This window comes from Neomonachus schauinslandi, chromosome 9 (genome assembly GCF_002201575.2).
Source record: "Neomonachus schauinslandi chromosome 9, ASM220157v2, whole genome shotgun sequence".
Lineage (NCBI taxonomy): Eukaryota > Metazoa > Chordata > Mammalia > Carnivora > Phocidae > Neomonachus > Neomonachus schauinslandi.
Genome location: NC_058411.1, coordinates 112,131,363 through 112,156,051, shown reverse-complemented (window position 1 = coordinate 112,156,051; position 24,689 = coordinate 112,131,363). Strand labels below are relative to the sequence as shown.

Below are 24,689 nucleotides of genomic sequence, written 5' to 3'. Positions count from 1 at the left end.
CCTTCCCCAATTCCCACAGTCTCTACCTCACATGCCGAGGGGATAGAAGAGGTGGTTTCCTCTGTAATGTTCTGCCTGGCTGTGGACATCCACCTACCCCAGGGTCCCCTGGCCCAGATAAATCAGCCTACACTTCAAAGGAAGCTTCACCCTACACTAAGGAATAATAAAATGGAAAATACAAGAATCCTACAAACAGCACATTTCACATACCTGCTACCTTTGAATACTTCTTCTCCTCATCCCCACTCCCCTAGCCATATGAACCTTCTGGGAGAAGTTGGAATTTAGACAGGAAAGAGGAAGGTAAGAAAAGTGGATGAGGTAAACAATAAATATTTACTTATTGCCCATCATGTGCTTGGTACTATGTTAGTGCCAGAAATAAAACAATGAGCAAAACAGACCCTACTCCTGCCCTTGTGGAGCTTACAGTCTTGTGAGTGAGACAGACATAAACAAATAACCACCAATACAAGTGTATACTTAACAATCTGCAATACCTATTATGAAGCAAAACTATAAGGTAATATAAGCATTTGTTGTAGTAGAAGGAGGTGATCTAACCTATAGAGTGGAGAGGCCACTCCTGAAGAGGGGGCATCTGAGCTTGGATAAAAGGATAAGTAGGGGTTAACTAGGGTTGATGAGGGCATAGGCTAAAAGCACACCAGGAAGAGGGGACTTAATGGACAAAGGCCCCCAGGTGGGAGGGAACAAGGGAAGTTTGAGGAACTGAAAAGCCACTAGGAGGGCTGGATAGGTGGGGCAGATCCTACAGGACCTAGAGGCCATACAAGAATTCGGGTCTTTATGGAAAATAATTGAAAGACTTTAAGCAGTAAGGTTTTAAAAAATAACATGTCATATTATCTTATAATAATATTTTAAACGATCGATATTGTTATATTTTATAGTATTTTGTCCCCTTTAAAGCGATTTCTGTTTACAACATAAACAACAATGGACCAATTAGCAGCCCTGTAGGAGAGCAGGGTAAAGAATGGCAGTGGCTGGATTCGGTGGCAGCAGAAATGAGCAGAGCAGAAAGACATGAAGAAATAAGGGTAGTGGGGAGCAGCCATCAACCGCATTGTTGAAATCCCTCATTCCCTTAACAAATAATTGATGTCCAGATTCAAATCCCAGCTCAGGCCCTAAACCTGTCTGGGCTCAGGGATCCTCATCACTAAAACGATAAAACTTGACAGCAGGGGGCAACACCTAAAAGAATCAGGGCTCAGCACGTGTGTGGGACAGCTGCACGGTCGGTTCTTCCGAGAAGAACCCCTCTGCTCGGCTCTACCACCAGAACCCTCGCCTAGCTCAGCGAAGTCCTCTTGGGTCAGGAACTCCGTCCCGCACTCCCGCCGAAATAGGCTCAGACTCCAGTCTCCTGCCTGGACCAGTGCGACTTCCCAAACTTGCCCTCCAGGGAAATGAAAGGGTTAACTTTCCGACTCCACTTAGCGGAGTTTACTTGAGAATTTTCCAACACAAGTTGGAAGCTCTCAGACTGCTGGGAACGTCTCCACTTCCCTCTTGCCTGGGCGCCGCCCCTAGTCCCGAAGTGCAAATATAGGTAATGAGCGGATGGAAGCCGAACGCCCGCCCGCCGCTCTGTAGTGGGTTGGGCAGGAGGGCGGGACGGACCTCTGTGACGTTAAGGGCCACGCCCTCCTGGGAGGGCGCTGCGCCTGCGCCAGAACGGCTGCCTCGCTCCCGGAAGTGGAGGGTCTGCACGGAGAGCGCCGCTGGGTCTGGGTGCCCGGAGGCAGAAGCGCTCGCGGAGCTCGCTCGTCAGCCCCCGACCGCCATGTCGTCCTTCGACACCAACCCCTTCGCAGACCCAGTGGACGTAAACCCCTTCCAGGTAGAGCCCCCAACTCAGTTCTCTCTAGTGCCGAAGGCCGCGGCCCCGGCCTCTTTCGCTGGAGCGGGGAGACGTGGCGTAGGAGAGACGGGCTGTCTGCCCAATGGGAGAATGGGCTCTGAGGGCTGGCCTATAGTAGTGTTTGGGGGGCGGGACTAGCAGCAGGTGGAACTGCGGAGGGGGCGGGGCGCTGTAGCTTGGGGAGAGGTGGTGGGACCCTCTAGCTCCCCGGATGTCGCCCCTCTGGCTGGACCCTGCTAGGGGAGGGGACTGAAGCAGACGCGGTTAGGGAGACCCCCAGCGTCGGGGAGAGAAGCGACTTCAAGTGAGGGGGAAGTGTGGCTACCCCATCCCGCAGTCTTGGGGAGACATCTGCCTTGAGTCACGTTAGGAAAGGGGGTGACGAAAACGTAATGAAGAGGTGGAAGCCTCTAGTGGGAAGGAGAAATGTGGGAAGATCCCAAGTTCAGCTCTCCCCTCACCCCCCGAACAACCAAACTAGCCTACAGGGTTAGGAGACCCACTGAGATTTGCTAGGAAAGGAAGGTTGGGAGAGGGTGGGGAGGTAGCCAACGCACGCTGAAATATGGACTTTATGAGAATTCCACACCTTGGCCATGGGTCTAGTTTGGCCTGGGATTTGGCTAGATGGGAGAGAGAGCCCAGGTTAGGGAGGGAGGAGAAGTGAGGGGGCTCTGAGGGACTTGAAGCACAAGAAGTGTGGTCTGATGGACCTGTGTGTGTTGACAGGGTAGTTGAGATGTGTTGACCTTTGAGCTGGCCTGATCTTTTGAGCAAAGGATAGCGGAAGAAGTCTTCCTACTTAAAGCCGAAACCTTTCTGCCTTTTAGCTGAGGGTACAGGGGTATTCTTTTTCCACAATGAAGGGCTGGGGCTCCTGTTAGCTCCAGATCTCTTGTGCCTCTTGTTTCATGTCTGCTCAAAACCAGTTCTAGGGAAGCTTAATTGTGCTGACTGGTGATTTATGAGCTCCGAGGTTTCTGCTCTGTCAGGATGTCACCAGGCGCATTAACTCATCCTGCTTGTATTTTATTCTGGTCATTGGCAGCTGCGAAGTTTCCTGCAGGTGGGGGGGAAGTACTTAGAGGGGTCCTTCCTGCAACTCACAGTATGAGCTTTCTCACCTTGAATTCCTTCAAGGGTCAGAGCAAAAACAAAGGAGACTAGCAGGGAATAATTGTGTACTGTTCAAGTGAACATTTTATGCCTCTTTCTTGGTCTCAAGATATTTAGTCAAAGGGAGCCCTCAGGGCAAATTTTAGTAGCTTGGTCTTTGTAACATCCTGAACATTACTCTTGCAGCTTGATGCTTCTTGACGGAACCTTTGCAGGGACCTTGTCTCTTATGTAATGCAGTCATCTCTGTTAGTTGAGTAAAGAAAAAACATTTGCATCTTTTTTTTTCTGCAAGTGCCATCTGGTAAGAGCTTGGTTTAATTACAAAACTGCTTTATAACACTGGACTTTGAATTTTAGTAAGGATCTAGTAGTCTCTTGGAATACGTTCTGTGTAATGATTGGCTTTTTTTTTTCCCTGTCAGAATCAGAAATAAAATGTGTGCTGCTATCTGAGAGGCAGTCAGCTGTCCAGAGATGCAGAGAGCTTGTCCCCAGCGTTAGCAGTGGGCGAGATAATTGGCCTGAGTGCTGCCCTGTATTAATAGCAGCTTGAAAGTCTTAGGCTTAAACCACATCTTCAGCCCCAGGAATGATTGTGCAAACTGTGGTAGAAGTAACTTCTGCATTCAAGCGAGACAGTCTGTCCGTCGTCAGGCAGCCCCAGGATATGGCAGGACAGGAAGCAGCTGTGGTCCTGTAAAGAGCAACATCTGGTGGGGAATCCTGTGTGGGAAGACAAAAGCTGCCTGGCTGTGACTCTGCTCCTCCTTACCCTGGGCTGGGTTTTTCCTCTTGGCACACAGTCCCGTGGGGAGAAGGAGCTTTGGACATGAGGCCCTCCAGCTCTCCTGGAGAGCTGCCCTCCCTGTCCTTGTGATGGAAGTGTTTGCTTCCCTGACTTCCAGGGCTGGGACATTGGGAGGGTACAGCCCTGGGGTGACTGGGTGTGAGCCCAGCTTCATTTACCCAGGGTGTTAGCACAGAGCTCAGGAGAGAGCAAGGGGAGAGGTGATAGGCTCAGGAACTGTCACACCTAGCCAGCTTTCAGAGCAGAATCATGTTTTCTGTCACTCCATGGTGGGTCATGAAAGTGTAGTCCATGGTGGACTATTAGAGCCGGAGCATCCTCAGAAATCTATTGTAACCCCTCAGTCTAGAGAGGAGGAAACCAGGACTCCAGTAAGGATGGGACATGTCAGAGTCACCAGCTAATTCGCAGCAGTAAGGAGCCCACATCTGGGGCTTTTGAAGTTCACATGTTGGGTCTTGAACTGCATTGGGGTTATTTAGGCCAGCTAAGGGAAGACTGTATCTTCATCATCACTGCCCCCATTCTTGAAATGAGAATACTGGTAGGGGTGATAGTACTAGCTAAGTGAGTTTTAGTTAGTACTCACTGATCAGTGTTACCTGCGCAAGTTTTTTCCCCCAGTGTGTGGGGCTGGAATAATACAGATTATACTGTGCTTTTTAAGACACGAATGCTGTGGGGCGCCTGTGTGGCTCAGTCGTTAAGCGTTAAGCGTCTGCCTTCGGCTCAGGTCATGATCCCAGGGTCCTGGGATCCAGCCCCGCATCGGGCTTCCTGCTCAGCCAGGAGCCTGCTTCTCCCTCTCCCACTCCCCCTGCTTGTGTTCCTTCTCTCTCTGTCTCTCTCTGTCAAATAAATAAATGAAATCTTTCAAAAAAAAAAAAAAAGGGATAAGAATACTCCTTAGAAAAAAAAAGACACGTATGCTGTTTTTTTTTTTAACAGCCTATTTCTGAGAAATACCAGTCCTGAAAGGTGCTCAGGGTTATGTAGTCAAATAAGTTTGGGAATCACTCTGTATTCCATTTTTCTTGCAGATAGACAAGGCTTGTTAGTTTGTGAAAGGCTCTGAGCAATCCTACAGTAAAGATATTTCCTCAACTTTATCTGACCCAGCACTTCTCAGAGTTATCCAACCATGGAGTCCTTTTTCTGCTAGCTCTTGTAATAGGCCATGCAACTTCCGGTGTGCCTTTAAATTGACTTCTTTACCCGTGTTTTTATCCACTTCCTGCTCCCCCCGCACCCCCTCCTGCGCTGTGGGCGTGGGCTTTTATGACCTCTTCTTTGCGTAGAGTTATAATTGGGATTCTTAGCAAACTTCCTGCAGCCTAAGAGCTGTGAGTGCAAAGTTGTCACAAGAGTGCAGCAGAGGTTTTACCAAACTTCCAGGAGGAAGCAGGAAGCTCAAGCCAAGGATGACCGATTTCACAACCGCCCCTGGCACTCCCTCATCCCTCTGTTAATTATGGTGCCTCTGCTCTGCACTCTGTGGGTATGTGGGTCCTGCTTTGGACTGATTCCAGCGTGTCTGCTCCCAAAACCTTTTCAGGAAGGCTTGTCTGGTGGTGAAGAGGGAGCGGGCTGAGTTTTTAGCAGTCTGCCGACAGGCAGGTCACCCAGGCCCGTGCCCGGGCTGCTTTCCTGCTGGGCATCTCTGCCACGTTGCCCCAGGCAGACGGCACCGATGCCAAAGAGGGGACGTGAAGTAGCTGGTGGTGCTTGAACAGAGAAAACCTTCCGGCGCCATGACTTGCCAGATCGCACAGTATCACTTTCACACGTTGCCTCCTCACAATTAAAAAAGATAATCTCAGTGGTGTGGCTGCTTCCCAAGGATTTAAAACGTTCCTCTCCTGTGGGAGGAGAGAGTGGTGGCAGAAACGTTATTTGGGTGTGAACAAAGCTCCCCGCACAGACACCGAGGCTTTGCCACTTCCCAGAGAGGGTGGGCTCCAGCTTGACTGTAACTGCGGGAATTCTTAAAACCACCAGATGGACCTGTTAGAACTTCCCTGTGGAATAGGAGCACTGTCTCAAGAAAGTTGAAAATGGTCAAGTTCTGATGGTGGGAGTCCAGACAGCTGCCAGATTGGGGGGTGGGGGGTGGGAGTCCCCTCCCTGCCTCTCTGGCTGGCACCTGGCGGCAGCCTGGGTGCTAGAAAGCGCCTGGCTAGAGACACAGCTGAACTTGAGCCCTACACTTCTGTTTTCTTTGCAGCTACTTGGAGTAGGATAATCCTACTTTTTAACCAGGACAAACAAGGGATACTTGCCACTCTTTCAGAGAAGAGTGCTGTACACATCAGCAAGGTGTGACCTGTCCTGCAGTGCTCCCTTGAGATGCGCGTCACTGAGCTTATTTTTAAGAGAGAGAGAGAGAGAGAGAGATCATGAGCAGGGAGAGAGGCAGAAGGAGAGGGAGAAGCAGGCTCCCCGCTGAGCCAGGAGCCCGATGCGGGGCTCGATCCCAGGACCCTGGGATCATGACCTGAGCCGAAGGCAGATGCTTAACCATCTGAGCCATCCAGGCGCCCCGTCACTGAGCTTCTGCTGCTCCAAAGGCCTGTGCAGGAGATGGGGGTAAATGAGCACATGGCCTGCCAGAGCTTCTGATCTGGCAGGAGAGCCAAGAAATGCTAGCTGTTCACGATAACACTGGGTATGACGAGGGCAGTCAAAACTTGCCAGAAGGAGCTGCGAGGGATCTGAAGAGGAAGGGCAGAGTCCTGTGGTAGACAGGCTTAGGCCAAGAGCAGAGAGCCTGGCAGATGGGAAGAGAGGGTATTTCCTATTTCAGGTGACGGAGCACCAAGAACCAAGTCGCTTCTGCACGCTATGCCCCGCAGCCCTAGGTACTTCTTCCCCCTCCCCAAGAGCCTCCCGCCTCTCCCGCTGTGGGCCTGGGACACATCTGCTGCTTGGGGCACACTCGCTTGCTTGGCCGGTCCCTCTGGTTGTTCTCTCTGTCCCGGCCTCTTTAGCGCTGGGACTCTCACCACCTTCCTCCTGTTTTCAGGCTGTGAAACCTGGAGTTCTGTCCTTGACTTTGTTCTCACCGTATACCTCTCTGAGTAAGTTCTTCCGTTTACACTGTAGCTAGCACGTGGGGTGCAGGAGCACCTGGCTCTGGGGACCCAAACAGCAGGTTCAGCCACTTGCCACTGACAAAATCCAGAGGCAGACAAGTGGTGGTGAAACCAGAGAGGAGTTTATGGCAGTGAAGCCGACCCCGGGAAGACAGCGGGCTAGCATCTCAAAGCTGGTCTCCAAAGCGCTGGAAAAGCCTTCCAGGTTTATCTCAGGAAAGTGTGGGACAAAGGTCGGTGTGTCCCAGGTAGGCAGTGAAGGTTAAATTGCTCATTGTCTTCAAGTCAGTCACCTGTGGAGTCTTGCTGGCTCAGGACAGTCCTTGTTGCTTGAGGGCGTGGATTCGTTTCCCATCGCAGGACGCTTTGCGCTCGCGGTCTTCAGCCTGCACCCATGGACAAGCTGGAAAGAAGAACCCAGCTAGAGTGCTTGAGGTCAAAACGGAGGCAGCGAAATCCTCTTTCACTATGGCTTCAGAACAGCATCCTCATCCGCGATCACAGATCTAAAGCTCTAGGGGCGCCAGGCTTGCTCAGTTGGTAGAGTGTGCGACTCTTCATCTTAGGGTTGTGAGTTCAGGCCCCACATCGGGTGTGGAGCCTACTTTAAAAAAAAAAGACAGACAAACCAAATCTAGGACTCTAGCCTTTACCATTTCCTGAGCTTCAACCAGTATTCCCACGTCTCCCCTGGACGTTGCCAACCATTTCAAGCAGACCTAGTCCGTAGGTATCTCCAGACCAACTCGATATCTTCTCCGGGCCTCTCCCTGGTCCCACACACCCACTCCTTGAAAAACCTGTTCCTCTTCCCCCGTGATCCCTGATCTTGCTCAGCAGTGGCGTTGTTCACCAGTCACCCAAGCTAGCCACCCAGTCCCTCAACTTCCCTTCCCCCTTTCTTGCCCAGAGAGTGGCCGAGCCCGTGGCATCTCCCTGAGCAGGGCGTCTGGAGTCTGTCCCCCTCCTCCACTCCCAGCTGTCATGCCTTAGTCCAGTCCTCACTGTCACCCCTGGGGACTGCGGTCCTGGCCAGCGCCCCCCGCCCCTCCCCCCGGCACTCTCCTCACTGCGGCAGAGATACTGGTCTCCAGTTGTCCTGCGCTGCCCATGGGTTGGAGTCCAAACTCCCGCAGCCTGGCCTGACCCCTGCTGCAGGCTGGTTCCTTGGTGCTCCTGGCTCCTCTCTCCATACTCTTCACCCCACAGCCCCTGGAACCGTCTCCTGTGTAGAAGCTGCTTTTATTTTTTATTTCTTTTTATTTTTTATTTTTTAAAGATTATTTTAGAGCGGGGGTAGGGGCAGAGGGAGAGGGAGAATCTCAAACAGATACCCCACTGAGCGCAGAGCCCAACCCTTGTCTTGATCTCACCACCCTGAGATCATGACCTGAGCCAAAACCAAGAGTCAGACGCTTAACTGAGCCACCCAGGCGCCCCTAGAAGCTGCTTTTAAGTGACAGGCTTGAGCCCTGGAAACCTGAGTCAGGTAGAAGGGCCCACAGTGTCCCCCTAGCTAAATGCAAACAGGCTTATTAAGTGACCCATCTCAGAAGATCCATAAGCCCCGGCTGACCAATGGGCTGCTTACGACCGGGCACAGGTACCAAAAAAGGAAAATTCCATACGTTCCTATACCTTCTCACGTCCCCTCTAACTACAGCCCCCACCACTGCCTCGTGGCAGACCGTCTCTCCTTAGCTGCCCTGCCCACTGCCCCCCTGCAGTGTTTTCAGTAAACTTCTGTGTCCTTGGTCCTGCCTTGAATGAATTCTGGCCTCCACCCGATTGGGTCGCCCCACATCCTGTAGAGCTGCTGTGCCTTCCTCCTTCGTGCTTGCTAAACACCTGTCATCGCTCAAGATCCAGCTCAGGTGCCGCCTGAGTAAAGCCTTCCCTGCCTCCCCTCCCTCCCTCCGTGAAGCAGTTGTTCCAGTGCGCATCCTGCCCCACCTCCCGCCCTGCCTGCTGTTCTCTGCACTGTCCGCTTCTTGAGGGCAGGAACCAAGGCTTTTTTCCAGTGTCCTAGCCCTGTGCTTGGTGTGGGACGGTTTGTGTAGGGAGGGAAAAAGGTGGAAGGAGGTGGCATGTGGCTCAGTTTGACCACGGACAGACCGCTGCCCAGGGTTCTGGCGCCGAGTCCTGGAGGGCCTTTGGTGCCCGGCCAGGTGGTTCAGCCTCACTTTCCTGGGCTGCTCTGTACATTACTGCCGTGGCAGGGAGAGAGGCCCCATCTGCACCTTGCTCATTTGGTGGGTCCTCGGGCTCTTTTTTTTTTCTTTTCTTCTCCAAAGATTTTATTTATTTATTTGACAGAGAGAGACACAGCGAGAGAGGGAACACAAGCAGGGGGAGTGGGAGAGGGAGAAGCAGGCTCCCCGCTGAGCAGGGAGCCCGATGTGGGACTCGATCCTAGGACCCCTAGATCATGATCTGAGCTGAAGGCAGACGCCTAACGACCAAGCCATCCAGGTGCCCCCCCCCTCGGGCTCTTTTTAAAATGTGTGGGTACGCATGTTTTTAAGGTAAAAATAACATAATCATATGGAAAATTTGGAAGACAAATTAGATCATTTAGATTTCTTGCCTTTTGCAACCATTGTTCTTTTGATGTGTTTTCCTGCCAGTCTCTTTTCATATGAGTGCTTTTGACAAAATTGTTATTTGGGATTCATATAACAAAGCCTTTTCTGTATCGTACCCTGTGTCCATAGCTGTGATTTTTAATGGCTGTTCAGACCATTGAAGGGACATGTACCAAAACATTCTTGTGCTTACTGTCGTTGGTTACTTAAGTTGTTTCCTGATTTTTTTTTTAAGTTTTTATTTATTTTTTAAAGAGAGAGAATGTGAGTGAATGGGGGAAGAGGCAGAGGGAAAGGGAGAGAAAGAACCTCAAGCAGACTCTCTGCTGAGTGTGGAGCCTGACTCAGGGCTCGATCTCACGACCCTGAGATCATGACCTGAGCGGAAACCAAAATCAAGTGCTCAACCAACTGAGCCACTCAGGCGCCCCTGATTTTTTTCTCCTATTGTAAATATTGGTGCAATAAATATCTTTGCAGATACAGATTTTTACATATTTTTATCGTATTTCCTCATGATGGATTCTCAGGTAAGAGAGTACCAAGGTTAACTGTGGCTCTTTTCACTTGGGACCCAGCCAGCCAGTCTGGGAATGATTGCCCTTTTTTGTCATATGACACACAGCCTTGTCTCCAAAGCAAATAGGACTTCACGGAGGTTCCAAAGTATTGGTAACTCTGCCTCCCAGAGAGAGTGCCTGAGTTTTGTCGTTGTTGTTGTTGTTGTTGAAGAGTGTTTATTTAATGTGTTTATTTGGAGCCTGAAATAAATCCCACGTGGGGAGCTTGGGTGGAATGCAGGATGGAAAAGCAAGGAAAGGGCGCCTGGGTGGCTCAGTTGGTTGGGCGACTGCCTTCGGCTCAGGTCATGGTCCTGGAGTCCCGGGATCGAGTCCCACATCGGGCTCCCTGCTCGGCGGGGGGTCTGCTTCTCCCTCTGATCCTCTTCCCTCTCATGCTCTCTGTCTCTCATTCTCTCTCTCAAATGAATAAATGAAATCTTTAAAAAAAAAAAAAAAAAGGAAAAGCAAGGAAAAGTCACAGCCCAAGCACAGCCAGGACCTGTGACATGGAAAGTGACTGGCTGGAAACAAGTGTGTTTTTCTTGGCCCTTCCCGGCGAGCTCCAGCCTGCCTGCCTGCCTCTTTTCCCTCTGTTCCCTGACACTGACACTGAAGTCACACGAAGGGCTCCCCTTCCCCCGCGGTGGTGGGCCTCTCCTCCCCTCCCCTGCCTTCCCCTCCCCTCCCTTCTTCACTCTGCCCTGGGCTCTTGTGCTGTGCATGTATGTCCCTGCTAGAACCATCCATCATTGGCTCCAGGAGGTCAAGAGTTGCACCCTCTTCGTCTTGGTGTGTCCCTCACACCGTGACTCTTCCCTGAATGAAAAGAACTGAGTGCAGGCGCGTTTTCTTTGTTACAAATTCAACGAAGGGCATTAGCCGGTCTGAGTCCTTTGTGTACCAAGGGGGTTTTAGGTTACCTCTCTACAGGTGAAACTCAGCTCTTGCCATCCCTTGAAATAACTACTTGACCCACTTAAGAGTCAGCTGATGCTTGGCGAGTGGGAAAGGAGATTGCTGCTGTGGACTTCTTATTTGTGGTTTGGAGTAGAAGCTGAGGGTCTTCATTCATACCAGTCAATGTGGTCCTTAGTACAAGACTCTGCATGTCTGCTACCATGGGTGTTCCCCAAGGACTTCCTGAAGTCCAGGAATAGAAAACTGAACAGAAACAGTTGTCCTGGTCACTCACGTGCCCTATCAGTGTTCCTCAGGAGTGGGGTTCCTTCATTCATCCACATGGAGCACCTTTCATTTGTTGACTGCACTAGGCTTTGGGGGCACACTGCTGAACAAGCCTTCCCCTCTCAGGCTTACCACTTTGTCCCTGGAGATAGACTAATTCAGGATCCGGCTCAGCCACTACCCCTGGAATCTTGGACACACTACTTCCTCTTTCTGAGCTGGGGCTTTCTCCAGCTGCAGACTCCTCACAGGGTGGTCATGGCATTGAAATGGGAGGGACGTTGTAGCTTTTCTCAGCCAGGGCTGCTCAGCTGAGCCACAGAGCACAAGAAGCTGGTTGAAGTGACAGTTTTCTCCATTCTCTCAAGGATGGATTAGAACCAGGACTATTGTATATGCGTAGGAGAGAAGTCAAGTCATTGCAGACATGGATGCCTTAGGGCGTTGGGCCATAATTCTTTTGAGGAACCAGGTTGAGGAAGGCTGGTAGAACCTTCATTTCTGACAGCTTGACACAGTGGCTAGTTCTGGGGTGACTAGAACTTCACCATAGCATCACTCTGCAAGCCTGGCACATGGGAGACAGTAAATGTCAGCTCCCTTCCTCCCCCGCCAGGCCTGTGCTGCTCATCTCTCAGAAAGAGCCCAGGTCTCCCAAAGCGTTCCAGGCTCCCCTTCTGAGGCAGGGTGCTTCTGGGCCCTGGCACTATTGCAGTCATGCAGGCGCCCCCCAGCTTTCGGGCCCTACCTCCCAAGACAGTGGAGGAGAGCACGCAGCATGTACTCTCACACATCACAGGAGCTTCTGCTCTGCATCGGGCCCTTCAGCAAGCACTAGGAGCCAGAAGTTTGAACTAGACACAGAAGCATCTGGCTGCAGAGGTTACAGCCTGCTAGCGGAGACAGTATTTGTTTATGGTGAGTCTGGTGAGGGGTCCAGGACCCCTTGAAGATTTTAGAAAAAAGGAGGAGAGATCACTATAGGCAGAGTAGTCAGCTCGCTCACCCCCAGAATCCTCTTCTGCCTGACCTCGGTAAAGGAAATGACCTCTCTTCATGGTCTGGAGGTTGCTTGTTAAAATGTGTGCACGTCAGGCAGACATGTGGGCCAGTACCCGAAACTGCTACCAGAGCCACCCCTCTGTCCTCTGTCCTGTGACACAGACTCAGGTAACCAGTTCTTGGATGGTGGATCTGATTTCAGTGACTTCAGCTCACCCAGTCTGCTGTGGCTTGGTGTTTTGCTGAGTCGGAAAGGGGAACAGAGCCTGAGCCCCACATCTTTCTTGCAGGAGGCCAGCCCAGTGATTCTGGGAGAAATCTGCTAGTCATTCAGCCAGCGAATAACCTCAAGGCCAGTTCCTCCAGCTCAGGTGGCCTTCTGAACCTCACCTTGTCCAAGTTTGTCCAAGTTTCAGGGGCCACCAGACAGGGATGGTGTCCAGCAGAAAGGACATAGCCATGTGGCCTCCTTGCAGAGGAAATTGGGTGGGGGTGCAGAGATGAGGTATGTCCAGAGAGAAGTGGGTTGGAGCTGTGTGCCCAGCCCTGGGCTAGGCCCTGGGGCCAGCCAGCCAGTCTCACCAGTCAGGAATCAGAGGCCCAGGTGGGAAGATGAGAATTGGTATGTGTGAAAAACGAGAGAGAACGCACTCACCACTGACCCTTGGTTCTATGAATGTACAGAATAGGGAGCCAGCCATTTTGAGACCTAAGACAAGTACAGCACCATGGTGAGGGTCTGTTTCCACATCTGAGATGTGAGGGGATTGTCCTCTGAGGGTCTGTCTAATGTGAATATCATATTTGAGAATCTGTTCTGTGGAGGTGAAGCTGGGCCAGCAGGACGGGAGCGTGTGGACCCTAGTGAGGGATGGGGGTTGGGAGGGTTAGGTACACAGAGGGGGGCCAGGGGAGGCCTTGTAACCAGGGCCTTGGCGGAGCCCAGCGGCCTGGTGCCCATCCTTCACAGATATTTCTCCCAGAGCCCAGGCATCGCTGTCGAGCTGTACCTGAGCCCCGTACCTATTATGTACGGGGAAGGGGGAGGGGAAGGGATGATAGAGTGACTGGAGGGGGCAGGATGAGGCTGCTGGGGTGAAGGAGATGACAGGGAGTGCTGGGCAGCCCTAGGCCAGAGGGCTGGCCTTGGCAGAGGTCAGATGGGGAAGGGAAGACTCAGGAAGGAAAACTCAGGGGAAGACTGTGTTCAAAGAACATTTTTGCATTTTTTGAAAAGAATCCAGAAAAAAACCCAAAAACATTCTCTCGGATTTTCATCTGAGCCCTTCATGCCTCTATTCCTAGCAAGTGTGTCTGATTTAATAAAATCAGCATTGGCAACCAGCAGCATGTTTTTGTTCCAGAACCTTAAACCTGTCCTTTAAAAAAGAAGAGGAATAAGTGTTTCCTGTAAAATAATAAATACAACAGTTAAGAAAGGTTGTGAAGTAAATAATAAGTTTCTACCCCTGCCCCGCCCCCCACCAAAAAAAAAAAAACAACAACACCCCAGTCCCTGGAGGTAAATACTGTGAACCGTTTTTTTTGGGTTTTTTTTTAAAGATTTATTTATTTATTTGAGAGAGCGAGAATGAGAGAGAGTACATGAGAGGGGGGGAGGGTCAGAGGGAGAAGCAGGCTCCTCGCTGAGCAGGGAGCCCGATGCGGGACTCGATCCCGGGACTCCAGGATCATGACCTGAGCCGAAGGCAGTCGCTTAACCAACTGAGCCACCCAGGCGCCCCCTGTGAACCGTTTTGAATCTGGAAAGGGCACTAAAAAGGACATGGGTGGTATCTATTCCGAGGTCTCACAGTGGGAAGCTTGCTCTGGGTCTCTTCTGAGAAGTCATCGGGGCTGAACTCTCCTCCTTTTCCAGAAAGGGAGAAGAGACCACAGCTCTGATGTGGCAGGGGCTGGGCTCCTGAGAGGAGCCCCGAGAGGCTTTTCAGGGCCCCAGGGAGGGCCTCCACAGACTCCCTTCAGCCAGGTATCCCTGGGAGGGACCAAGAGATGGCGCTGTCCCTCCCCTTCATCAAGGTTCTCGCTTCTCCCCAGGCATCTCATGGCTGTTTTTATTTTGTTTTTACCTTTGCAGGATCCCTCTGTGACCCAGCTGACCAATGCTCCGCAAGGTGGCCTGGCGGAATTCAACCCCTTCTCAGAGGTTGGTGAGCATGCACTCTTTCTGAGTCCCTGGGTCCTCTGGCTGGTGCTAGGTTTCTGGGACAAGGAGCCTTGGCAGAGGCAGAGACAGCTCTGAGAAGCTTCAGTCCTCAAAAGGACAGTCCTAACATGAGCTTGGGGTGGGGGGAAGGGTGAAGAAGTCACCAGTTCTCCCCTTGGGATCTGTGATCTGGGCCCCTCCCCAAGGAGAGCAGGGCAGTGCTGGGGAGCTGTGGCTCCAGCAAGGCCAGGGGTGCTGGGGGAAGCACCACATTGCCCAGCGCCGGAGGCTTGATGGCCAGGAAGTGGCAGAGGTAGGCCCAGGCCTGCCCCCGAGGGGATGAGGCAGGGGCGCGTCACTCACCCTGCTGTGCGTTTGCCCCCGAGTGGCTGGCCGGTGGAGCCACTCACCCGCCTCCTTTGGTGTGTCCCATGCAGACAAATGCGGCGACAACAGTTCCTGTCCCACAGCTCCCTGGGCCCTCGCAGCCAGCGGTTCTCCAGCCCTCGGTGGAACCAACCCAGCCAACCCCCCAGGTACTGTTGACAAAGATTCCTTTAGCCTCTCCTTTCCTGCAAGGGAAGCACCCAGACCAGTAGCTGAGCCCTGAGATTAGGGGAGGGGGTGGACAGAGGGCCTTTATTCCTGGCTCCCCTTCAGGGGCCCTCTTGATCATCTCTTTGGAGCTGGTCACTTGCACATGGAGAGTCTGCTCAGCCAGCCTAGATCCTCACCCCCACCCCACTACTACCACCAAAAAATAAGCTCTGCTTACCAGGCTGGAGTCCTCGGTGTCTTCAGCGAGAGCATTTGCCCCTGTTGTGCCATTCCAGATCCTCCTGGAACCTTTGGTTTGTTCTCTCTTGCTCGGGGCCCAGAATCTCTCTCTCTCTCTCACTTTTCTTTTTTCCACCTCTTTTATTCCTGCCTTCCTTCCTATTGTCCTTTGTCCCTTCACCAAATACTGTGAATCTTGTCTGCCTCGTCCTGACCCTGTACTCCGTCACCTCATCGCCCCGTCTTGTGCTGCCCGCCGCCCTGGTCAGCGTGACCCACAGTGGAGTTTTATGTTGCAGCTCCTGCTTAGACAGGCTAGCAAGTTCCTGCCTACCAGATTCCTGGCAGTGAGTGAGCTCTCAGAGAGGCAGATGCTACTAGGAGGAGATAGTATTCTCAGAGACAGCTACATGCGAAAGCTTCCGAAGGTAGGCAAAGTGTAGATGAGCGTGAGTGAGGGCAAGGCCCGAGCCGGGCTTTGGACTCTTGTGGGCCCCAGGCTGCTCCTGCTGTCTGACCGGACTTGGGAGGGAGGGCTAAGACCCTCAGCGAGGTCCAGCGGGGTCAATTCTGGGCCTGCATTTGCCCCCGGGGCCTGAAACTTACTTCCCGAAGGCAGCCGTAGCTCTTCGGAGAGCTCTTTCGGAGAGCTCTTTCGGAGCGAGGGAGAGAGCGCGCGTGTGTAGGCGTGCGCGCGTGCACATCGCCTGGCTTGTCGTCCTGCAGGATGACTCGTTTGATACCTGCTCCCTAAGGACTGTAGGCTTCGCAGGAGCCGGGCCCCAGTGGCTGTAGCACCGTCAGGAGTGGGGCCCAGGGCCTGGGCTGGAGTGCCTCACCTGGAGCTCCCTGGAGGCCTCCCTCGGAGGCCTTGCTCTGCCTGGACAGGGAATAAAGCTTGGACTCTGCACGTCGTCAAAGCCGGGCAGAGCAGGGCCAAGCCGAGGGGGCTGGCCTGGGATGTAGCCGGTCACAGTTCAGGTGGACGTCAGGGGGCCGCTCCTGGGGGTGGGCTGGGGTGGTGCTTCGATCCCTGAGGCCCTAGGTGCACCTTGGTCCACCCTGCGTGCCTCCCCTGCACTCACTGCTAGCAGGTTTCCACTGTGTCCCCCTCACATGCACACCCTCCAGGCTCTTTTTTTCTTTTTTTTTTAAAGATTTATTTATTTATTTGAGAGAGTGAGAATGAGAGAGCGAGAGAGAGAGAACATGAGAGGGGGAGGGTCAGAGGGAGAAGCAGGCTCCTCGCTGAGCAGGGAGCCCGATGCGGGACTCCATCCCAGGACCCTGAGATCATGACCTGAGCCGAAGGCAGTCGCTTTAGCCAACTGAGCCACCCAGGCGCCCTACCCTCCAGGCTCTTCAAGTGAGGTGTAGCTCTCCGGGTTTCTGGTTACAGGTTAGTCTCTTGTGAGGCCATTTTCCTTTTGCTATTGCCCCAAAGGTCACTATAATTGAACTTTGCCTGGCTTCCAGAATGGGAGATAGTTCTCTCATCTCAAGCTCAGGGAGGAAGGGGAGACAAGAGCCCTGCTTAAGGCTGGTTAACACCTAAGAGGACAGAGGTGTCGAGGCAGTAGGAGACGGGCCACCTTGGCGTCCCTGTGGTGGTCTCTGGTACCCAAGACACCGTGGGGCTGGGATTGGCTCTCCCTGTGTGGGGCAAGGCCCTTCTGACTCCTGCTCAGGCTGACGCTATCCCCCTATCTCCCACGTCCGGCTGCCCCCACGCTCCGTGCCCCCCAGGCCGTGGCCTCCGCAGCACAGGCGAGCCTGCTCCGGCAGCAGGAAGAACTGGACAGGAAAGCAGCCGAGCTAGAGCGCAAGGAGCGGGAGCTGCAGAACACAGCAGCCAACTTACACGGTGAGGGAGACTGCTGGCTGTGGGCCAGCGTGCCTGGGGTAGGGGCCTTCCCTGAGCCTGCTTGGTCCTGGGCAGCCCCGGAGCTCTGTTGGGCTCTAGATCATCTCAGTGGCGCTGGTGCCAGTGGCGGAAGAGCAGCGAGGTGGAGGCCAGGAGGCCCACAGCGTGGTCCTCGCGGCTGTAGATTGTTTCTGCACTCCTTCCCAGCTCACTAAGGCCCTTTTGCTCTGTTTCCCAGTGCATTTGGGATCCATTATCTTGGAGTGGGCTTGTGGGTATTCGTGCCCCATCCCACTTTGCCCGTCCTACTCCCTACCCATGGCAACCCTGACTCCCACTTGCCGGTGCCCTTCTGGGAGCCCTGGTTTGGCCCATAAACTGCTGGAGCGTGCATCCCGCGTGCTGCCGCAGAGGCCAAGCCTGACCTTGTTGCCTCTTGCGCACACAGTGAGAGAGAACAACTGGCCACCCCTGCCCTTCTGGTGCCCCGTCAAGCCCTGCTTCTACCAGGATTTCTCGGTAGAGATCCCTGCCGACTACCAGCGGATATGCAAGATGCTCTACTATCTCTGGATGTGTGAGTCTCACTCCTGCCGCCTGAGCTCCGGGGTAAAATGGGGTGTGAGTCCAGAGCCCTGTCCGCTCGGGCTGCTCCTCACCGCAGACTCCAGCCTTCCTCAGTGCTGGGCCAGGGTTGCGGAGGTGGGGGGGCTTCTGCCCACACGATTGGCCTTCCACGGTCTACTCCTGCCCCGGGAACCTTCCCGAAAGGGCCCGCTCACCCCAGTTCACACCACGGATCGAGTAGGGCGGGACTAGCGTGAGGCGCCAGAGTTCCTGTGGGGCTCATTGGCCGTGAAGGCCCTCCTTAGGTGAAGGCCTCCCTCCCCACAGGCCCCTCGGCTCCTAGGAGTGCGGCCGAATATAAGACTCCCTATAGCTCCACTGTGGGCCCTCCAGGGCCAGGGACAAGAGTCACTGAAAGAAAGACTTCTTCCCCAGGGATCAGCCCTTGAGTCTGCATCCCCACCTCCACCCCCTGCCCTCCTTCATATGCTTGGGCTGTCCCCTCACTTAGGAACTATCACTATCACTTAGGAACTGGTTTGGTCCCTGGTTTTGCTGCCCCAGAAAACCAGGATTGGGGAGCTCACCTTGCCTTGGTGCAGACTAAGGACTGGGGTTTCTGCCACTGCCCTCACTGTATGGACCTCACGTCCTCTCCAGGGGGTGGTTTGCCAGGCCTGGGAGCCCTTCCCTCCCCTCGGCACCAGCCCATCTGTCTCTCTCCTCACCCTCCCCAGTGCATTCGGTGACTCTGTTTCTGAACCTGCTTGCCTGCCTGGCCTGGTTCTTAGTCGACAGCACCAAGGGAGTGGACTTTGGCCTTTCGATCCTGTGGTTTATCATCTTCACCCCCTGTGCCTTCCTTTGTTGGTACCGACCCATCTATAAGGCCTTCAGGTGAGTGGGGCTGGGGCAAGGCAGGGAGTATATGGCTGGCATCCCAGGTAGCAGGCCAAGGGCCTTAACGCCCAGGGGCCCCATCCCAGTCTTAGAGCAGAACAGGATGGTGGGGCGATCCACTTTCCCATTCCCACCCACAGTGGGAGCAGATGGGGGTCAGGAACCATTTTCCTGAGATGTTGTGCCCACAGTCTGTTCTGGGCACTGTCCTTGGCCTAGGCACTGGAGACCTAGAGAGGGGTCCTAGCGCTCCCCCCTGCTCCCATGCTATCTAATGCGGTAGGATTTCAGTCACTGGGAAGAGGGCGGGGCTTCTTCAGCTCCCTTCTGAGGCTTCAGGGAGTCCACTTTGATAAGTTCCCCATGGCTTATCGCTCTTGGCTTGTTTCCGCCTCTCTCCTGCCTCCCCAGTAACTCCCTCGAGCCTGCTGAGTGCGGACCGGTTGACCTAGAATAGATACACAGAGCCCTAGGGTTTGTGGCATTGTGCCTCTGAGTCGCTGCTTTCAGGCCTGGGAGCCCAGCAGGCCCCAGGGAGGGGGTGGGCAGTGGCCGAACCCATGCACTCCGCAGGCAGTACGCCAGCCCTCGAGGACGTGGAGAGGGGCTTTGGTCTAGAGTTCTGTGCTCCCCAAATAACTTTTCTACACCCAGGCCAATGGTTTTATTATTAGATATTTATATCTATCTCTTATGAAATGCAGATACGTACCCCAGGAAATGGACCATTAGGCTCTTTATGTCGTCCTCTGGGGAGCAACTTTATTAGCTCTTTGAGTAAGGGGTCAAGCATTGACCCCTCAAACGAGGACAGTGAGTGGCAAGCCCTCTTTGATTATGGTTGTGGATGTCTGTGTCCTCCGGACAGTGCATTTGGTCCCCTGGAGCTCTGTCTGCGCTCCCCTCCTGGCTCCTCATGCCATGCCAAGCGAGGAATACTGAGGAGTGAACCCCAAGCCCACTTGTGACTTTGGATTTCCCCCTCTCTCCACAGGTCCGACAACTCTTTCAGCTTCTTCGTGTTCTTCTTCATATTTTTTTGTCAAATAGGGATCTATATCATCCAGCTGGTTGGCATCCCTGGCCTGGGGGACAGGTGAGACCTGGGCAGCATGAAGGGATGATGCTTTGGAGGCAGCCTGGCCTCTCTCGCCCTGTCTCCTCGCTCCCACAGAGCCCTCCCGAGGACCCATCCTCCGCCCTGGCCGGGAAGGTGGGGGGCGGGCTGGCTGGCGTCCTCCTCCGTGCCCCTCCAGTTCTTCACCAGTCACCGCTCACTGCCTCGCCTCTTCACCACTTTCTGGGGTGTTGTGGGTGGACTTGCCCTGAACCCTTAGGCTGCCAGGGCTACATCCCATGGAGGCTTGCATCCTCTTCCTTTGCCCTGCCGTGCCCTCCCAGAGGCTGGTGCTGCTTCTACAGGCCACAGGCGAGCCCTCGGGTTTGGGCAGCTGCCAACAGAGGCCCTGGCCTTTTGCAGACTCTGTGCTGTGACTTTGTCCAGAGGCCCTGTAATGTCAGGATGAAGCCCTAGCCTCTCCTTCTTGCTTTGAGCATAGAGCTGTCTTGAGTTTCCTGGGTGCTGGAGTCCTTGGCTCAAAATTAGCCTCAAAAAGAAAAGCTGCCGGCTGATGTTTTCCTTTCTGCCCCAGTGCACAGGGAGCATTACAGAAAGGTCGACTGCCGCTTGGCTGAGAGCCCGAGCCTGGAAGGGCTGCACTACTTTGGTCCCTTCCCTCCAGTGGAACTGACAAATGCAGGGTGGAGGGAGGGGGCTGACTCACCTTGCGCTCCGAGCGTGCCCACTGCCCTCCTGCCACCCCTCATCCGTCTCGCCCTGCTGTTTCTGGGCTGGCTCCTTTCTCTTTGAAAATGTCATCACTCACTACCCTCAGTGAGATCCCGGAAGACAGGCTGTGGCCTAAGTGCTCTTTGCTTCCCAGCCCAGGAATCAGAAGGCTCGAATTCTGGTCTGGGCCTGCCCCCCCCACCCCTCCCTGCCCCCCCCCCCGCCGCCCTGCCCCTCCCCCTCCGCCCCCTCACGAGCTCAGCAGCCTCCAGCTTCCCAGTGCCTTCCCCACCTCACCTCCCAAGCCCCACGGCTGGATGGATAGAACCCCCCCCTTTCTTGTTATCGAGTATAAAATACACAGAACATAAAATTTATTTTATGGGGTTTCTGCCACTGCCCTCACTGTATGGACAGTGTATTGGGGCGCCTGAGTGGCTCAGTTGGTTAAGCGACTGCCTTCGGCTCAGGTCATGATCCTGGAGTCCCAGGATCGAGTCCTGTATCGGGCTCCCTGCTCAGCGGGGGGTCTGCTTCTCCCTCTAACCCTCTTCCCTCTCGTGTTCTCTGTCTCTCATTCTCTCTCTCTCAAATAAATAAATAAAATCTTTAAAAAAAAAAATTTTTTTTTAAATTTATTTTATTGACCACTTAAACCATCTTAAAGTAAAAAATTCAGTGGCGTTTAGTAGAGCCACAGTGATATGAGGCCCTGTCCACTGTCTAGTTCTAGGACATTTGTGTCATCCCTGAGAGGAGACTCGGTACTCATCAGCAGGCATCCGACTCCCTCCTTCCCGGAGCCCCTGGCGGCCGTGAAGCTGTTCTTTCTCAGTCTCTCTCTGGATCTGCCTACTCCGCACATTCCCTATAAATGGGACCGTACAGTGTGTGGCTTTTTGCACTGGCCTCACTCAGCGTGATGTTTTTAAGGCCCGTGCTGTAACACGGATCAGTCCTTCTTATGGAGTACTTGTCCATCCGCTTGTCCACACATCAGTGGACAGACCCTGGGGTGGTTTCCACCTTTTTGCTGTTGTGAACAGTGCTGCTATGAACATTTTCGTACAAGTCTTTGAATACCTGGTTTTGGTTCTTTTGGGTATGTACCTGGAGTGGGATTGCTGGGTCACATGGTAAGTCCGTTCCCCTTGGTGGCAGTGTACGAGGGTCCTCGCTTGTTTTATTCCCAGCCTAGAGGTGTATACACACCCAGCATGGAGCCCAACATGGGGCCCGACCCCGAGACCAAGACCCGGGTGCTTCAGCAGCTGAGCCATCCGGGCACCCCTCTCGCTGTGGTTTTGATTGGCCTTTCCTGAATAACTAATAATGTTGGCCATCTCTTACGTGCTTTTAGGCCGTTTGTGTTTCTTCATTGAGGAAATGTCTATTCAGGTCTTTCTCTAGTAATTGGGTTGCTTTTTTGTTGTTGAGGTCTTTATATATTCTGGATACTAACATCAGTTTAGCACATTTTCTGCCTTCTGTGTATTATTTTTTCATTCTTGTGATAGTGTCCTTTGATGCACAAAAGCTTTCAATTTTGATGAAGTCCAATTTTTTTCTTTTGTTCCTTGTTTTCAGTGTCCTATCTAAGACCAGTGCCAAACCCAGAGTCCTGGAGAGTAAACTGTTTTCTTCTAAGTATTCTATTTTTAGCTCTCATTAGGTCTCTGATCCATCTTGAGTTAATTTTTGTGTGTGGTTGAAGTCAGGGTCCAGCTTCATTGTTTTGCATGTGGCTACCCAGCACCAAGTCTTGGCACCCTTGTCAGAAAACAGTTGATGATCGACATACCGGTTTATCTCTGGGCTCTCAGTTCTTTTCCGTTGATCTGTATGTCTGTCCTGGTGCCAGTTCTGCATGTTTTTTTGTAGCAAGTTCTCAAGTCAGGAAATGCGAGAATATCCCCTTTTATAGGTAAGGACACTGGGGCTCAGGAAGGCAACATGACTGACTGGAGGCAGAGGGGTTGCCCTGAGTCCCGGCAGGAGGAGCTGAGGTGATGGGATGAATGCAGTGGGTTGGCCAGTGGTCCTGTTTCCCAGAGGGCGGGCTTCAGGAGTGAGCAGCCAGGCTTTCCATGTCCCCTAGAGCAGCAGGAAAAGGCCCTCCCCTGGACTACTTCTGTCTGAGGGCAGTGTGGGGCCTGTCAGCCTTAACAGAGGCCTGGCGTCTCACAGGCCAAGGGCTTCTGGCCCACAGCTCTGTGCTGCAGCGAGGTGGCTGGGTGGTGGCCGGTCAGCCTACAGCGGCCACTTAGAGAAGAGCCCCTCTTGGGGACCTTTAGGGCCCACTCTGACTGTGTCCCCTCTGGCTTCCTCCTCCCCCCTTTGCAGTGGTTGGATCGCAGCCCTGTCTACACTGAAGCAGCGCCACTTGGCTGTGTCGATCATCATGATGGTGGTGGCTGGCTTCTTCACCCTGTGTGCCGGGCTCTCACTCTTCCTTCTGAAGCGGGTGAGTGGTGGGTGCTGGGCCAACAGCAAACTGAGGAAGCAAGGCACCTCTTTCCTGCCTTCGCCTTGGGGATGCCCATCACTGGAGGCACTTGGGCCCCCGGGTCCCCAGAGGTCCAGTGACTGTCACCAGGGTTCCGCGGGGTAGGTCACGCAGGCCCCCAGGGCACACTTCTCACCGCAGCCTCTTTCCCCAGGTGCACTCCCTGTACCGCCGGACGGGGGCCAGCTTCCAGCAGGCCCAGGAGGAGTTTTCCCAGGGAATCTTCAGCAGTAGGACCTTCCGCAGCACTGCCTCATCTGCTGCCCGAGGAGCCTTCCAGGGGAACTAGTCCTCCTGACTCTCCTTTGTCTGCCCCAGCCTTTTCTCTTGCCTGCCTTCTAGCTGCACTTTCTGTGGGTGCCTTAAACAGTGGTTATGCCCAGCACAGACCTGGGGAGGGTCTTGCTCGGTCCTTCCTCCTTCCTCAGCCACCAGCTCTCCATTCTGCCCAAGGGGAGGGGAGGGAGGGACAGGGACTTTTTTTTTTTTACACAAGAGAAAAAAGAAAAAAAAAAGCTGTCTTTCCTTCTCTGGTGGTGGTTTGGTAGGTTCGAAGCAGTGGGACTGTAGTTCACTTCCCCTTACACGTGTACACACACACATACACACACGCGCATCACATACACGTACACACTTGCAATCACCAGCTGTCCTGGGCCCATGCCAGCTGGAGTTTTATTTCTGCCAGGATCCTGGGACTCCACTCCTCCCCCAGTAGGCCTGGCCTGAATCTGGCTCCACACACCCAGCCTGTGGCTTCCACAGTCCTGCCTTTCCTTCCTGCCCAGACTGGGTGGTCTCCCCAGGGCTCCCCTTTACATGAGCTGCAGTCCAGGTGGATGGAAAGCTCTGTTCCCCAGATCACTCTGAAGTGGTCTCTGGGCTTCCAGAGCCTCTGGCATGGTTGCTCCCAGGCTCTTCCCTGCCTTATGTTTCTCACAGATTTATAGCCCCTTAGTACCCCCTGCACCTTCCTGGTGTGGGAGGCATGTGTACCCTCTGGGGTCCTCTCTGAGCCCTCTCCCCTCTGTAGACTTACTGAATGTGCAGTGGGGTTGGCTGGGATTTGGGGATGGGGAGGGATGGAGGACGTTGACCCCAAATAGTCCTGTCCAGCCTTTGACAGTTGTCTAGGAAGGTGGAGTCTGACTGTCCTGGTGTGGTTTGGCCCTGTTTTGATTTCCTCCTGAGGGACAGTGGCCCATTGCCGGGGCCTCAGATTCTACCCCACTCTGCCTTCTCCCCTCCAGCAATATCTCATGTGTATGACTCTTCCGGGGGGGCACCGAAGAATCAGTCCAGAACTGCATCCCTCATGCTGGACTGATGAGCCACTTTTCAGAGGGTTCTCCCATATCCCCAGTAGAACCTAAGTCACCTGTCACTGGCCCTGGGGATTCCTCAGGTGTGTCAGTGTGATGGGCACCTGGGATGACACCGATAAAACCACCCTGTCCTCTAAAGGCTGTATACAGGGGTGGGTGTGTGGACTGAAGGGACTTCTCAAAAAGCTGGCCAACTGCCTGCCTCTGGGACCTGGGGCCCACCCTGAGGCAGCGTGCAGACTCCTAGCCCACTCAGCCCCAGAGCCACTGAATGATCATGGCAGTGACCAAGGTTTTGTAAACTTTCTGGTATTTTTTTTCTTCATGTACAAATGTATATGTTATGTCTCAATTTTTGTGCTTTAAATAAAAACAAGACATTTTCAGACAACACTGGTCGTAATGTCTGGTGGACTTGGGAGGATGGGAGTGGCCCACAGAGCCTGCACTGAGCTGGCTGCTCCAGTGGTAAGTGAGGAGACAGTCAAGATTCTGCATCTGGGGCGCCTGGGTGGCTCAGGTCATGATCCTGGAATCCCTGGATCG

At 53.6% G+C, this 24,689-nt stretch overlaps 1 protein-coding gene across 2 annotated transcripts; it reads left to right on the top strand.

The window, feature by feature from the left end:
• Nucleotides 1-1,714: 1,714 nt before the first annotated feature.
• Nucleotides 1,715-24,526, top strand: SCAMP2 (secretory carrier membrane protein 2). 2 transcript variants are annotated; one of them, XM_021693782.1, is made up of 10 exons: nt 1,715-1,873; nt 14,347-14,415; nt 14,853-14,951; nt 15,492-15,620; nt 16,939-17,056; nt 17,505-17,633; nt 18,361-18,520; nt 19,518-19,619; nt 22,656-22,776; nt 22,973-24,526. In XM_021693782.1, exons 1-10 carry the CDS (start codon nt 1,817-1,819, stop codon nt 23,105-23,107), a joined length of 1,119 nt encoding a protein of 372 aa, XP_021549457.1. In that variant the 5' UTR covers nt 1,715-1,816; the 3' UTR covers nt 23,108-24,526. The 2 variants fall into 2 exon arrangements, with proteins under 2 accessions (XP_021549457.1, XP_021549455.1); XM_021693780.1 differs by lacking the exon at nt 15,492-15,620.
• Nucleotides 24,527-24,689: the final 163 nt, after the last annotated feature.

Coding starts and splice junctions, on each gene's coding strand:
- SCAMP2 (XM_021693782.1), top strand. CDS start 1,817: ATGTCGTCCTTCGACACCAACCCCTTCGCAGACCCAGTGGACGTAAAC. Junction 14,416..14,852: donor AATTCAACCCCTTCTCAGAG/GTTGGTGAGCAT, acceptor TGTCCCATGCAG/ACAAATGCGGCGACAACAGT. Junction 15,621..16,938: donor ACATGCGAAAGCTTCCGAAG/GTAGGCAAAGTG, acceptor CGTGCCCCCCAG/GCCGTGGCCTCCGCAGCACA.